This window comes from Mustela putorius, unplaced genomic scaffold (genome assembly GCF_011764305.1).
Source record: "Mustela putorius furo isolate JIRA1106 unplaced genomic scaffold, ASM1176430v1.1 tig00003983_pilon_pilon_pilon, whole genome shotgun sequence".
Classification (NCBI taxonomy): Eukaryota; Metazoa; Chordata; class Mammalia; order Carnivora; family Mustelidae; genus Mustela; species Mustela putorius.
In genome coordinates, this window is record NW_025422123.1 from 3,094,925 (window position 1) to 3,111,527 (window position 16,603).

The window sequence follows — 16,603 nt, forward strand, 5'->3', positions numbered from 1 at the left end:
AAATAAAATCTTAAAAAAAAATAAATACTGAAATATTTGTATACTTTATTTTTAAGTAGTTTTATTATAAATGTATTTGAACGCATTAACATTTATGTAAACATATTCTTACAAGTATATTTACAATATTTTATATAACACTTTACATTTAAAATAATATAATTTTACTTTCAGAAACCAGAGAGTGTTGTGATCAATTAACACTTATGAAGTAAAAAGCAGAAAAGGAAAGGCTGGCATTTATCTGCCATCTCTGATGTTGAAGATAGACTAATGAACTGGTAAATTATACTGTAAGTAGTAAAGTACACTAAAACATATGCATTAAATCCTGTGAGAGCAAAGAAGACATAGCAACTAACTGTGCTTTAGGGAGTTCTGAAAGTTATCTTAAAAGAGCAAGAATTTGTCAGGGGAGAGAATGAAAAGGAAAAATCGGGAAGGAATAAGTATCTCAAGCAGAGGACTGTATGTCAAGGCAAAGAGTTCTTGCAGAAGACTGGCACAAATACAAAGCAGTAAGAGACTAAGTGTGCCTAAACAAGATTTGTGGGAGAAAACACAGGAGATAAAGCTAGAAAGGTAACTAAGAACACATGGTTCGTGCACGAGCTTGAGAAATTTGGACATGATCCTAAGTAACAACTGAAAAAATTAAAGAGAAGATTGTCTTGAACTTTGATGAAGATCTGAACTAAATTAGCAGCTACACTGGAAATATGGAAGACTGGTTGATTTCAGAAATATTGTAGAAATTGATTTAATAAGAATTAGAGACCAAATAAATGTAAGGAAAATGTGGTAAAGAAGAAAAAAGAGTTTAGGGCTCCTGGGTGGCTCAATTAAGCTTCTGCCTTCGGCTCAGGTAGTGATCCCAGGGATCAAGGCCAACATCAGGCTCCCTTGCTCAGCTGGAAGTATGCTTCTCCCTCTCCTACTCCCCCTGCTTGTGTTCTCTGTGTGTGTGTGTGTGTGTGTGTGTGTGTGAAATAAATAAATAAATAAATAATCTTAAAAAAAAAAGGAGTTTAGGATGACTCTAATATAGCTTGATCTATTTCAGTACAGTAACAAAATAAGTCAAGACAAGGAATAAAGATGGAGTATCAAAGTGATGGTTTTGTTTGGTTGCCTCTTTGTTTTTGAGATGAAAACAATGAGTTGTTTTATTTTTAAAATTTTTAAAGACTTTTTTTATTTGTCAGAGAGAGAGCGACAGGCAGAGATTGAAGCAGGCTCCTCCCTGAGCAAGGAGCCGGATGCAGGACTTTATCCCAGGACCCTGGGATCTTGACCTGAGCCAGGAAGGCAGCCGCTTAACTGACTGAGCCACCCAGAGTCCCTTTTTTCAATTTATATTTAAATTATATATAGCAAAGAAAGAAAAAATCACTCTTTTGATACAAAGTTCTATGAATGTGACAAATGCACAGGCATAAAACTTTCACAATCAAGACACTACTCCATGACCCCTAAAAAATGTGGTCATGCTGCTCCTATTAACCCCTCTCCCATTCTTAATACCTGGTAACCACTGATTGGTTCTATACCTTCATAGTTCTGACCTTTCCTGAATTTCACATAAATGAAATAATAACAGTATATAGTCTTAAACTGGCTACTTTTATTTAGCATGGTGTTATTTGTGAGATCCATACTGTTGGCATGCATTGGTAATTTATTCCTTCTTATTGTTGAGTAGTATTCTATTGCATAGATATGCCAGTTTGTCCATTCATTAGTTGAAGGACATTTAGTTTGCCTCTAGCTTAGTGCAGTTATGAATAAGCCTGTATAAATATTCATGCACAGGTTTTTGTGTAAATATAAGTTTTCATTTGTCTTGGGTAAATATCTAGAATTAGGACTGATGGATAATATGGCAAGTGTATGCTTCACATTTTATAAGAAGCTGCCAAAATGCAAAGTATTCCATCAGCAATGTATAATACTTCCTGTTGTTCTATGCTCTGCCAACACTTGGCATTGTCAGATTTTGTTGGTAATTGTAGCCATTCTAATAGATGTATAGTACCTTTCATTTTAAACGTATTATACTTATGGGGAACACACAGGACTTTAAGACCTATAGATGGTTAAAAGTATGGGTCAAGGAGTGGCTCAGTCGGTTAAGCTTTTGGCTAGGATCATGATCCCAGGGTCCTGGGATGAAGCCCCATGTCAGGCTCCCTGCTCAGTGAGTAGCCTGCTTCTTCCTCTTCCTCTGCCTGCAACTCCCCTTGCCAATGCTCTCTCTGTCAAATAAAGTCTTAAAAAAAAAAAAGTATGGGTCAAAACTCAGGAAGAGTCCTAACTGAGCTAGGGGAGAAATTTCTAGAATGTTTGTTTACATTTGAGTGGGAAAAGGAAAGAGCAACAGAAACCAAAAAGAAGTAGGTCAGCTAATCAGAAGTAAGAGTCATGAAAGAGAAAGGAATTCAAAAGACAAGGAGTATTTCATTTGTAGTAGCACTAAAAATAAGCCACTCCATTTATTCATTCACTGATTCATCCAGCAAATATAAGTGCCTACAATAAGCCAAGTACCACATGAGGCACAAGACTGGATAATTAGGTCACTGGTAAAGATAGGGAGAGAGATTTCATTAGTGGTAGAGCTAAAAGTAGAATGGAATAGGCTGAACCCTTCAGAATGATTTAAAAAGTACTTTGTGCCTTTGAACCTAACACATGTACATTCTAGCAATTTAAGTATACTTATAATATACTTATTTATTATATTTATATATTTAAAATATACTTATTTATAATATTTATTATAATTATAATATTTATAATTTATAATATTTATAATATCCTTAAAGTATTCAATGAACTGATCAACAATACTGGGTAGACCTACAAATACTTACCATTAGAAATAGCTTAATCTTAAAAAAAAATAGCTTAATCTAACTTTATTAATAACAATGTTCAGCATTATTCCCTAAGTATTTCATATATAAAAACTGTCTCATTAATAACAACTTAGGCTCTAGGAAGGGAATAACAGAGATGAGTTCACTGCAGAGCAAACTGGGCTTCAACATTAGTTGTTGAATTATGCTCAATAAGTATAAAATATTCTAGCAAAATGAAATGTTCACAGTAATAAACCTCTTAATACTTACCACTTACATTAGGCTTTTCGAGGCCATTGGCCTGTAACCGTTTTTGTTTTAAGATTTTATTCACTTATTTGACAGAGGAGAGAGAGGGAACACAAGCAGGGGAAGTGGGAGAAGGAGAAGGAGGCTTCCTGACAAGCAGGGGGCCAGATGCGGGGCTCCATCCCACCACCCTGGATCATGACCCAAGCCAAAGGCAGATGCTTAACAACTGAGCCTCCCAGGTGCCCCTCTCTAACCATTTGTGATCACATATCCTCACATGTGCAAAATTTATTTCTGCATTCATCCTCAATGTTTATTTATATGTAAGTATTACTAACATAATAATCTAACCCATTATAAAATTAAAGGAGGGCATGTGTTGTGATGAGCACTGGGTGTTACATGTAACTAATGAATCATTGAACACTACCATAAAAACTAATGATGTACTGTAATCTGGCTAACTGAACAAAGTAACAATTAATTAATTAGAAAATTTTTAGAAAGGAATAGTTTTAAAAGGTAAAGAAACAAGTTCTAATACCTTCCCCCCATATCTGATTCAATTACCTGTGCCTCCACAACCTACACACTGGATACTTCTTCTAAAACCTTTAATTCAAGTGACCACACTAAAACCTTTACATAAATATGTTAACCAAATAAAATGCACTCTGAACAGCTCATATATCATTTGTTCCTTTTTCTGATGTCATTCTAACTTTTTATTTAATAACACCTGCAATCCTCACTGCAGTTGTCTTAAAGCGGACATAAAGACCAAGAAAAATCATCTCTAAAGGTGCCTGACCCAACAGGATTGTTCCCTTTTCTGGAAAATAACTTTAAAGGCTATATTTCAAAGGTTGCCATCTCATACAAGTTATTTTAAATATAAGAAATACTATTCAGATGCTCTGAATCCCCAACAGAGGGTTGGGTTGTTTGTTTGCTTGTTTTCAGTCATAAGCTTATTTTTCACCCAGCTCTTTGGAAAACTGTTTTGAGGCTGGGAGACTAACTGGAATTTGAACTTTTTCTAGTACCTTAACGGAATTTCTTGTGCCCGGAAGTCTCCATTTCTCCGGTTTGGGTGCCTATTAGTAACATCATAACAGGTACAAAAGGGTAAGTGTGCTGAGCCCGCCCTTAGGACTTAAAGACAGAAAGGATAGAGCTGTTTCTTACCAAGGAAGAAAGTCGCTCTCTTACAGAATATGAGTCCTAAGTGTTGTGATTAAGAGACATCAAGTCAGAGGTTTGTTTTTTAAAAATGTTTTAAAAGCCAAAGAGTGATGCTGATGTCGTCTATTTTTGAAGTATCACTATCCCGCTTCACAGCTTTCGAATCCTTTATCTCTTATGCATTACCGCGGAAACACTTAATTTTCATCTTGGAAGGGAGCTGGCAGGTTATTAACCCACCCCTGCCGACGTCCACACAGCCCTCCGAGGCACCTGCATCCAGGTGGAGGAGGGCAGCGGGCGACCGCGACGGTGCCACAAGTAGCCCTCCCCGCCCCCAGCCCCAGAGCCACCCCTGCCGTATTCTGGAAACTGGAACTAATACGCTGCTGCTGGGCTCACACAGACGCCGAGACCCAGGTGTGAAGGGCAACGACTGACAAGCCCGTGTACCGGGAACAGGAACTACCAAGGCACGGAGAAGCCGAACCGCAGGAGGATGAGCTCGGCCGTTTAAGGATCCCACCGAAGGCCAGCCTGGCTGCCTGCGAGGATCTGTATTCCCCGCACCTTCGCGTCAGTAAGGAATAGGTCCGGCTGCCACGCCCCCGCCACCGCGGTCTCCCTCGGGAACCTGAGGGGAAAAAACCCGGCAGCATGGCCTGGTCCTCAAGCTTTCGCAGAGAAGGGGTAAATAAAAACAGTGGCCCCCGGTACCAGTAACTCCCAAAGGGACCAAGCCCGAGGTTCACCCGAACTGGCCTGTGTCACTCCCACTTACCCATTAATGTGGCAGTACCCGATGCCTTAACTTCCCAGTTCCCGGTTGCTGCGTCCGCTGCAGGTAACAGGAGGGTCGCCACTCCGCCCCTAGCGTTGAACGTAGCGACAAGGTTCGCAGCTCAAGATGGCGGCTACCTGCGCCCCTTCCCCGAGACCCCGAGGCTCGGCTCCCAGAAGCCCTTGCATGCGGCGACCGCAGTGGTGGTGGCGGCAGCTGCACCCGCCGGTAGAGGGGCGGAGAGCAGCGAGCGTTGCAGCTCCACCCACCGAAGGAGGAGGAGCCGGCTCCTGCACTGCCTCCGGAATTTTAAACCTGCGCGGACGCGGTGCTTGCGGTGTGTTAGACTGCCCTAGTCCTCTGTGCGAGCTCTCATTCATTCACTCATTCGTTGGTTTAGTTTGTTTATTCATTCATTCATTCATCCTACAAGATAGTATTGATGGAAGGCCTGATCTGTGCGAGACACTGTTTTAGATATTAGAGCTGCTATAGCATACACAACGGAAAAATTCCAACCTCGTGGGGCGCCTGGGTGGCTCAGTGGGTTAAAGCCTCTGCCTTCCGCTCAGGTCATGATTCCAGGGTCCTGGGATCGAGCCCCGCATTGGGCTCTCTGCTCAGCAGGGAGCATGCTTCCTTCTCTTTCTCTGCCTGCCTCTCTGCCTACTTGTGATCTCTGTCTGTCAAATAAATAAGTAAAATCTTAAAAAAAAAAATTCCAACCTCGTGGATCTTTACAGAGGCTCTTCTTCAGCTGCATTAACCTCTTCCTGTATGTCCTGCTCATTCATTTCAAGCTTTGGAATTTGCCATTTATTTAAAATTTGGATTCTATAACATCTGTGGATTTCTAACAAAAAGGTAGTCATTGATATAAGAAATAAACAACTCCAAATAAGGAATTCTAAATGATTATACACACATAAGCTTTGTAATCCATCTTGGAGTTCAACAAACAGCACTGAAAAGAGACTGTCTTCTAGAATATAGAAGATAAATAATACGTGATTCCTGCCCTGAGGAAGATCCTGTTTTTTATCTCTTGTTCTTTTTGATTTCTGAGAAATTTCTTAGGTTATATTCCAGCTCTGGATTAGATAGATTGATAGATTCTGATGTTGTGTTTTTTTAAAATTTTGCTATTGTATTTTTAATCCCAAGAGCTATTTCTTATTTTTGATTCAGGAATTAAATCTTTTTTCTAATGTCTCTCTGGAGATCTTGTAGTTTCCTCTAAGTATTTTTTTCTCCTCCATTCACAGTCTCTGATTCTTTAGAGTGTTTTTCCTTTTTGATCATTTTGGCTTTCGTCTTTCTTGCCACAGCCATACTCTAATGCCCAGTGATCCTTGAGTATCTATTCATATTTAAGACTGAGACACTAAAGAAAACTATTGTAAACTTGTGTATCTGCTGTTTACTTGCCAGCTGTTGAGATCTTGATGGAGTCTTCATTGGAAGACTTTCTAAAAGTCTTTATCTGTAGGTCTTTTCTCTCTGACCAATAATTTGCCCTGGAGAGGAATTTTCTAATCTCCTGACATCAGAATGTGATGGGGGGAGTGTGGTTAGCCTCATAATTCAGTATTTAGTTTGCACTATTCTACACTTATATTCCAACACCTTGACTCTCCCTCTCCACAACTCTAAGCTGTGCATTTCTGACTTAATAGTCTTTCTGATTAATTTTCTTTATGAAGCCAAACCTATAGTCTTCTGTCTTGGAAGGAAAGATCAGTCACTTGGCAAGCTGGTAATGAGGAAATCTGGAGGTAGGGAGCTAACTGCTCCTTAATGAGAGTTTTACGCAAAGTGTTCCTCTTTTCAGGCCCAATTTTAATATGTTTTTTAGAAGCATATGGTCTTTAATTTTTGAACATTTCCAGAATTCTGATGTATAAACTGATTTATTTTTGTTGACTTCTCTTAGCCAAGTTAGTTACTACTCATCCATTTTTTTTCTAGCTTTCAAATGTTATTAAAATCTCATTAGCATTTATTTTTATTAGTTTTATTTGGTCATTTTAGTAGATTTTGAGAGGCAGAGAATATAGATGTACATGTTGTCTGCCTTGATGAACCACAAAACCCCAAATATACCGTACATTATCAAATTATGCCACTCTCTTGTTTAAATATTCCAATAGTTCTCTATAAGAGTCTACATGATTTGGCCCCTGTCTTGACATACCGTGGCAGTTGGGCCCTAGGGTATTGTGCACTCGTGTAATGTCTTAGCTCCCGTCGTAGGAATTCATTCTGAAAATTCTCAGAGCCTTGTGTGTCTCCTAGTAAATTAGGAGTCAGCACCGGGAACCGATGATGCAAAAAAGACTACGACTCCCAGAAAACACCACAACACAGACTAGCGTGGAGCAGTGCATGCTGGGCGCCTTTTCCTTCCGGGGGTACCGAGGAAAAGCGTTTTTTGAATGTGAGGATGGAAGTGAAAGTATTTTGGAGGCGCTGGTTTGTTTCTTGGTTAACTGTGACTCTCAGGGTGTAGAGAGGGCCTGTGCGTCCTAGTCTGCCGGGCGGGGAAAGGTAATCGACGTTGAAAGTCTCTCTGCGGGAGAGCGAGACGGTGTCGGCGGCCGACCCGAAGAGGAAGCCCAGGATAATCGGGCAGTGTGGCCGCGGCCGGATCTTTGGGCCGGTAGGAACTAATGATCCCTTCCCAAATTCCCCCGGCCTCCACTATGACCCAGTCAGTGTCTGGACCCGGTTTCGGGTCCTGGAAGTTGGCGCGGACTCTTGGGCAGAGTGGGCCTTTGGCATGCGGCCCTTACGGCTTCTCTCACAGTCTGCTCAGCCTGGCACCTGTCACAATCTCCTTAAATCTCTCAACCACTTGTCCTGATCAGAGTATTTGGGAGTTCAAGCGTATCCCTCTGTCTAGCCCCGGGAAGATAAGAAACTGGATATGACGTTCTTTCCACTGGTGGTTTGGGAGAGTTTCCTTCTAAAATCAGAAACTATTTTCACTTGTTTAAAAGAGAATAAGAAACATAAGGACAATGCAGGAAGTTCTTATAAAGCTAAATTTATTCAAATAATGGGAATGGTTTCCTCTCCCCCCCCCCTTTTGTTTTTAAATAGTCCTTAGCTGAACAACATAAGAAGGTTGTGGCTGTGATTGATTTTAAAAATTCTTAACAAAATCAGCTTTTGTCCATACCCAGTATTTCTATTAGTCCATAAAACCCTAAAGTGATTGCTGGTTTAGTACAATTCATTTTATAGACCGATGCTCAAAGACATGAGCTATCTTACCTAAATTCTGAAATGTGAGATTGCATTCTAGTTCTCTTGGTTCTGGAATCTGTGCTCTTTGCTACCATAGACGCTCTTTTTATTCTTTGGGTTGAGAGGACAGTGTTTGGAGCCTGATTGGGTTAGCATTTGGCTCACCATTTTCTGACCTCGGTGACCTATCTGAGCGAGGGTTTCCTCCCTATAGGAGGATAATTATGCTACTTAAATTACTTTGATATAGCTAAAGCTCTTTAACTGTTAACTTATTTTATTAAGCTGTGTTTATTTACCCTCCCCATTGTTAAAACCTTTAAGTTTCTGTATTCAGATAGATCAATTGTTAAGATTTCTTTTAGTTTTCTCTTAAATACCATACTTGGGCAATTTTATAAACATTATTTTCTTCTCGACCTCACACCAGACATGTTTTTTGAAATATATTTAAAATTATTTATTTTAATTTGAACTATTATTGCCTTTATTTTATTGAAACCATAAATTCAAAATACAGTAGAGAAATTTTGATTGAGATTTATAATGAAGTTTGTACATTTGAGGAACAGTTAAGTACATTGAAAGTATCTTCAAATAATCCAGTTTTAAATAGATACTTCCTAAAAATTTGTTTCAGATCATCTTATAGAATGCATTTTTTTCTCCAGTCTTTCAAACTTAAAATAACATTGTATTCTTTTCTAGCTACCTGATGTACTATGCTTTCTTGTGATATTTGTGGTGAAACAGTAACCTCAGAACCAGACATGAAGGCTCACCTGCTAATTGTTCACATGGAAAATGAAGTTATATGTCCATTTTGCAAGTTGTCAGGTGTGAATTACGATGAAATGTGTTTTCATATTGAAACTGCTCATTTTGAGCAAAATGAACTAGAAAGAAGCTTTGCAAGGATCAATACAATACAGATTAGAACTTCAGATAACAGGAAGGACAATACCTTACAGTGTAGAATGGAAGTTAATTCTAGTGTCCATTCAGCTTGTGCATCTAATCACCCAAAAATTTCAGCGCAAAGCCTGCCTAATGATGGTACTTTAGAACATAAAACCTTTTATTCGGAGAACTTAACTGAATCCAGAAAATTCCTTAAAAGTAAGGAAAAAGAGTGTGACCCATCTAAAATAAAAGGATCAATTTATGAAACAACGTATAGTTCTCCCGAATGTCCGTTCTGCGGAAGAATAGAAGATTGTAGTCAAGATATGGAAAATCATGTGAAAACAAAGCATGCCGATCTTTTAGACACTCCATCAGAAGGTAAGATACTCACTTTATGTGATAATTAACAGTAGTGTCAGTTTAATATGTGGTGTCCTAAATGTTGGTTTGTAAATCAGATTACTGCAAATGTGTTTTTTATTTTTTTTTTAACTTTATTTTTTTCAGTGTTCTAAGATTCATTGTTTGTGCATCACACCCAGTGCTCCATGTAATACATGGCTTCCTTAAAACCCACCACCAGGCTCACCCAACCCCCCCATTCCCCTCCCATCCAAAACCCTTAGTTTGTTTCTCAGAGCCCACAGTCTCTCATGATTTGTCTCCCCATACGATTTCCCGCAACTCTCTTCTCTCCTTCTCCCAATGTCCTTCATATTACTCCTTATGCTCCACAAGTAAGTGAAACCATATAATTGACTCTCTCTGCTTGACTTATTTCACTCAGCATAATCTCCTCCAGTCCCGTCCATGCTGATACAAAAGTTGGATATTCACGTCAAAAAATGGGCAGAAGATATGAACAGACACTTATCCAAAGAAGACATACAAATGGCTAATAGACACATGAAAAAATGTTCATCATCGTTAGTCATCAGGGAGATTCAAATCAAAACCACACTGAGATACCACCTTACACCAGTTAGAATGGCCAAAATTAACAAGACAGTAAACAACAAGTGTTGGAGAGGGTGTGGAGAAAGGGGAACTCTCTTACACTGTTGGTAGGAATGCAAGTTGGTGTTACCACTTTGGAAAACAGTGTGGAGATTCCTTAAGAAATTAAAAATAGAGCTACCTATGACCTTGCAATCACACTGCTAGGTATTACCCCAAAGATACAGATGTAGTGAACGAAAGGACCATATGTACCCCAGTGTTCATAATAGCAATGGCCACAGTCACCAAACTATGGAAAGAGCTAAGATGCCCTAAAGCAGATGAATGGATAAAGAAGATATGGTATATATATATACAGTGGAATATTATGCCTCCAGCAAATGTGTTTTTTAAATTTAGTTTATAACATTGTTCATTTACTATTATTATAAAAATACAGTTGTGGAAAAGAATTTCTGATTCAGTTAATAAATAATTCAACTACTTTGAGAGTAGTTTTAGAACCTTTCTGAGGAGGACTGTACTCAGAGTCCATTTTTCAGAGGGCATTCTTTTATTTACCACCAGCCCATTGGCATCTGAACTGTCTTGGACTCTGATTTTCTGTGGTTCTGAGTTTGACACCCTTATGATCAGAGAACACACTCTATGATTTTAGTTCTTTTAAATGTGTTGAAACTTGTTTTATCTGCCAAGATACTGTATATGATCTGTCTTGGTACATATTCCATGGACACTTGGGAAAGAGAGATATATTCTGCTGTTGTTGGATTGAGTATTCTAAATTTTTCATTTAGATCATTTTGTTTGTATTCAGGTCTTCAGTATCCTTTCTGATTTCCTGTCTAGCATTTCTACCAGTTTTTGAAAGGCGGTTGTTGAAATCCACAATTATAATTACATATTCGTCTGTTTCCCCTTTCAGCTCTATCAGGCTGTATTTTATGTATTTGGAGGCTTGGTTTTTCTTGCATACAGTACATTTAGAATCATCTCTTTTTCTTTATTATTGAGTTTAAGAGTAATTTCTTTATTTTGGATATGTGTTTTTTATCAGATACGTGTTTTGCAGATACTTCTCTCAGTTTGGAGCTTGTCTTTTCATTCTCTTAACAGTGTTTTTCACAGAGCAGAAGTTTTAACTTTTAATAAAGTGCTACTTACTTGATTTCTTCATTCATGGATTATGCTTTTGATATATCTAAAAACTCATCACCAAACCCAAGCTCATCTTTCCTGTGTTATCTTCTAGAAGGTTTATAGTTTTGAATTTTACATTTAAGTCTGATTCATTTGAGTTAATTTTTTAAAAGATGTAAGGAAAGTGTGTCTAGATTCATTTTTTTAAATTAATAAATGTTATTTTTTAGAGCAGTTTCAGGTTCATAGCAAAGTTAAGTAAAAAGTACAGAGAATACCCATGTACCCACTGTCCTCATATACTAACAACCTCCTCCACAATCAATATCTGTACCACATGATACATTTGTTATATTCAGTGAATCTACATTGGCCCATTATTATCACCCAAAGTCTGTAGTTTCCATTAAGATTCATTCTTGGTGTTGTATATTCTACAGATTTTGGTAAATGTGTAATAACAACTACCCATCATATTAGTTATGCAGAATAGTCTCACTTCCCTAAAAATCCACCTAGTCACCCCTCCCCCACCCTAACCCCTGGCAATCACAGATCTTTCTACTACTATGATTTTTGCCTTTTTCAGAAGGTCATTGGAATCATGCAGTATATAGCTTTTTCAAATTGATTTCTTTTACTTAGTAATATGCATTTAAGCTTTTCTTTATGTCTTTTCATGGCTTGATAGTTATTTTATTTTATTTTTTTTAAGAGCTGAGTAATATTACATTGTCTGGATATACCACAGTATATTTATTCATTCACCTATGAAAAACATCTTGCTTGTTTCCAAGTTTTGGTGTTAGGAATAAAGCTGCTTTAAATATCCACATGCAGGTTTTTATATGGACAGATTTTCAGTTCATTTGGGTAAATACCAAGGAATGTGATTAATGGATTGTATAATAATAGTGTGTTTAATTTTAGTAAGAAACTGCCAGACTCTTTCACAGTGGCAGTGAGTGAGATTTCCTGTTGCTCCACATCCTCACCAGCATTTGGTACTGTCAGCATTCCAGATTGTGACCGTTCTAATATTTGTGTTGTGGTATCTCATCTTAATTTAATTTGAAGTGCTCTCTTATAACATGAATTTATCTTTTTGTATGCTTAATTGCCATCTGTGTATCTTCTTTGGTAAAGTGTCTGTGAAGGTCTTCAGCCCATATTTTAATCTGGTTTTGGTTTTCTTATTGTTGATTTTTAAGAGTTCTTTGTATATTTTGGATAACATCTTTAGTACATGTATCTTTTGCAAATATTTTTTCTCATTCTGTGACTTGTCTTCTTCTTTACTTTGACAAAGTCTTTTGGTGAGCAGAAGTTTTTTATTTTAATGAGGTCCCCCTTATCACTTATTTTGTAACTTCACTAAGCCTTTGGTGTTGTCTTGGCCATATCCTAAGTCATCTAAGTTTTCTCCTATGTTATCTCTTAGGAATTTTGTGGTTTCTCATTTTATGTTTAGGCCCATGATCATTTTCAAGTTACTTTTTGTGAAGGGTATAAGGTCTGAGTCTAGATTCATTTTCTTTTTTTTTTTTTTTAAAGATTTTATTTATTTATTTGACAGAGAGAGATCACAAGTAGGCAGAGAGGCAGGCAGAGAGAGAGAGAGGAGGAAGCAGGCTCCCTGCTGAGCAGAGAGCCCGATGCGGGACTCAATCTCAGGACCCTGAGATCATGACCTGAGCCGAAGGCAGCGGCTTAACCCACTGAGCCACCCAGGCGCCCAGATTCATTTTCTTTACATTTTGATGTCCACGTGTTCCATTGTTGATAAGATTTTCTTTCCTCCCATAGTTTTGCCTTTGCTTTGTCAAAGATTTAGTCGACTATTTGTCCATTTCTGGGCTCTCTGTTCTGTTCCATTGATCTGTTTGTTCTTTTTTCAATACCACAGTGTCTTGATACTCTAACTTTATAGTAAGTCTTGAAGTACGGTAGTGCCAGTCCTTTGACTTTGCTCTTCTTCAATATTGTGTTGGTTATTCTGAATCTTTTGCCTCTTTGTATAAATTTTAGAATCAGTTACTTGATAGCCACAAAATAACTTGCTGAGATTTTTTATTGGGATTGTCTGGAACTTATAGATCAAGTAGGGAAACATAGACATGGTAGCATTATAGAATCTTCCTATCATAAACAAGAAATATCTCTCAGATTTCTTTCATCAGAATTTTGTATTTTTTCTCATGTGTATCTTGTTATATATTTCATTAGGTTTTTGAAGATGACATATAGGTAGGTCTTATATTTTCTCCACCATGATAATCTATCTTTTAATGTGTATGTTTAGAGCAGTGACATTTAAAGTGATTATTCCTGGAGTGCCTGGGTGGCTCAGTGGATTGAGCCTCTGCCTTCGACTCAGGTCATGGTCTCAGGGTCCTGGGGTCGAGCCCCGCATCAGGCTCTCTGCTCAGCGGGGAGGCTGCTTTTCCCTCTCTCTCTGTCTGCCTCTCTGCCTACTTGTGATCTCTCTCTGTGTCAAATAAATAAATAAAATCTTTTTAAAAAACTGATTATTTCTATAGTTAGACTAATGTTATCTACCATCTTTGTTATTGTTTTCTATTTGTTGCCCTTGTTCTTTGCTTCTTTTCTTGTCTTTGACTTTTTCCTGTTTTTTTGCAGCTTAATTGAGCATTTCGTATGATTTCATTTTCTCTCCATGGGGGAAAACAGTTCATACCTGTAACCTTTTGACCCTATTTGGCCACATAAGAATGATCCTTGGGTGTAGAACACTTCGTTATCAAGAGTTCTCACAGCCTTTGTATGGAAATACCTTTCCCTTTTTCAGGCAGTAGTGTGTTTCTTTTGTTTTGCTTAAGCATGTGTGTCATATGGCACCTGAACAGCCTTAGTGCTAGGTCTGTTCTCTGCTGGAAAGGGATGAGATCCTTCATTGTGTTGTGCAAGAGAGGTGTGTACAGACCAATTGCCCCGTGTTGGCTGCCGGAAGGGACCCGTTGGCCATGGCAGATTAGTGACGAATACTGAGGAAGATCTTACTCTTTCTCTTCTCTGTGTGTTCCGCTATATTCTCTATGAGTAAAGTGTTGTGACGGGTACTTGACTGCATTATGTTTTCCATGGCGATTATGATATCAAGAAGCATTTGGACTTCTACTCCTGATATATAGGCAGAAGATTTCACTTGCTCAATACTCGCTTTTCTTAGCATATCAGTTATGCTTATTTTTACTTTTTTAGTGCTTAGCCTAGAGTTTGCAGTATACATTAACAACTAATCCAGGTCTACTTCTGAATACTATTGTATGACTATGTGAATACAAGGACCTCATCATAATAAGATATTCCTAATTCCTCCCTCATCCCTTGTGTCATTGCTGTCATTCATTTCAAGTAAATATAAGCACACACATATACACACACACGCACATAAGTGAATACGCTTATATTTTTATTTTGAATAAACTTATTTTTATATCAATTAATGAGAAAAATAAAAGTTTTTATTTTATTATCTCCTATTTCTTCCCTGATCTTTTCCTTTATGGATATCCATGTTTCTGGCCAATATTATTTTCCATCATTCTGAAGAACTTCTTTGAACATTTCTTGCACAGCAAGTCTACTGGCAACAATTTCCCTCAATTTTTGTCTGAGAAATTCTTCATTTTTCCTTCATCTTTGAGGGATAATTTTGACGGTACAGTATTTCAGGTTGGTGGGTTTTGTTTTGTCTTGTTTTTCTTCTGGAAAATTTAAATATTTCACTCCTCTCTCCTATTACCTGAATGACTTCTGAGAAGTTGTATGTAATTCTTATCTTTGTTCCTCTATAGGTAAGGTGTTTTTTTCCCTCTGTCTTCTTTCAAGATTTTTTATCTTTGATTTTTCTGATGTCTGAATATAGTGTGCCTAGATGTAGTTTTTGGTATTTACCGTGCTTGGTGTTTTCTGACCTTCCAAGATCCATAGTTTGATGTCTGACATTAACTTGGGGGTATTCTCAGATCTTATTGCTTTAAATAATACTTTTGTTTCTTTCATTCTTCTCCTGGTATTCACATCTTGTGTATGTTATACCTTTTGCAGTTCTCCCACAGTTTTTGTAGGTTGTGGGTTTTGGGTTTTTTTGTTTTGTTCTGTTTTTTGTTTGTTTGTTATGTTTAGGGGAGGTTTGGGGAGGATCTTTTTGTCTATTTCATTTTAGGAAATATCTCTTGCCATATCCTTACACTCAGAGATTCTTTCTTCAGCCATGTCCAGCCTGCTAATAAGCCCAAGGGTTTGAACTCTAACATTTCTTTCTTTTTTAAGGATGTCACTTCTATTAGTTTTTGAAGATTTATAACACTTAAATTATGTTTGCTTGAATGTATGAATGTTAAAAATTTTTTGAAAAATATAAGAGCACTCAATTTGGTCATCAAGTAAAAATAAAAACTGCCTTTCTTTTTAAAATTAGTCCAAAGTAGCATTTAGGAACGTAGTCATAGGCTGCAATGTTGACACCATGACAAAACCAAGTATAGGGTTGCATCTGGTTTTGTTTTAGTTTTGTTTTCAGTAGCCAGTGTTCTTGGGTTAAGTTCTGAAAATGGCCCAGTTGTAAGGCAGGTATCTGTTTGGTTCTACCAGGGCTATGTTCCTTGAGTTGACTGCTGCAGGGTGAGGTACATTTTCTGGACCATGTCAATTACCTACTAGTCATCAAAGTAAAAAAAATCATCATCTCTTCCTTGATATTCTATTCCATGGAAATCAACTCGGTATTATGAGGTACTTCAGTTCTACCAAATTCTTTCACAAACTAGGATCTTTCTTATGACCTGTCTGTGATCATTTCCAGTGTAGTTCCAAACTTTTTTAAAAATTTTATTTATTTATTTGACAGACAGAGATCACAAGTAGGCAGAGAGAGAGGCAGACAGAGAGAGAGGAGGAAGCAGGCTCCCTGCTGAGCAGAGAGCCCAACGCAGGGCTAGATCCCAGGACCCTGGGATCATGACCTGAGCTGAAGGCAGAGGTTTCAGCGCCCCTAGCTCCTAACTTGATGGTTTTAAGCAAACCATTCCAGGAGGGACATACTCTCAATCAGTTCATGTTCCTGTCCTGTCATGAAATGAGATTTATCCTTGTCTTTTTCTTCAGTTAGACAATTTTCTCCTCTTCTGTACCTTGGCTATGAAGAACATTTCTCATTATATCCATTAGAATCTCTACAGCTCCCACTTCCAAAGCCTTTAGTGTATCTTCATCTCCAAAACAGTACTTACCTGTGTCCTGGCTG

The 16,603-nt window shown here is 38.0% G+C and overlaps 2 protein-coding genes across 7 annotated transcripts in view; one reads left to right on the forward strand and one right to left on the reverse strand.

Moving 5' to 3' along the window:
- KPNA5 (karyopherin subunit alpha 5) overlaps positions 1-5,302 on the reverse strand; it is a 50,483-nt gene extending 45,181 nt beyond the window's left edge. For 2 of the 3 annotated variants that reach the window (XM_013063023.2, XM_013063020.2), the window contains exons 1-2: positions 5,080-5,302; positions 4,768-4,932 (exon numbers count right to left, since the gene is read on the reverse strand). In XM_013063023.2, coding sequence (XP_012918477.1) covers positions 4,768-4,932; positions 5,080-5,083 — 169 coding nt within the window. In that variant the 5' untranslated portion in view covers positions 5,084-5,302. The remainder of the gene's footprint in view (positions 1-4,767; positions 4,933-5,079) is intronic. The other variant, XM_013063024.2, reaches the window with a different exon arrangement.
- A 2,169-nt stretch (positions 5,303-7,471) lies between these two features.
- The window catches only part of ZUP1 (zinc finger containing ubiquitin peptidase 1), a 34,168-nt gene continuing 25,036 nt past the window's right edge, over positions 7,472-16,603 (forward strand). For all 4 annotated transcript variants that reach the window (XR_006604111.1, XM_045071104.1, XM_045071103.1 and 1 more), the window contains exons 1-2: positions 7,472-7,738; positions 9,037-9,612. Coding sequence is in view for 3 of the 4 variants with exons in the window: in XM_045071104.1 (XP_044927039.1) it covers positions 9,051-9,612 (562 nt within the window). In the remaining variant the exon portion in view is untranslated. The remainder of the gene's footprint in view (positions 7,739-9,036; positions 9,613-16,603) is intronic.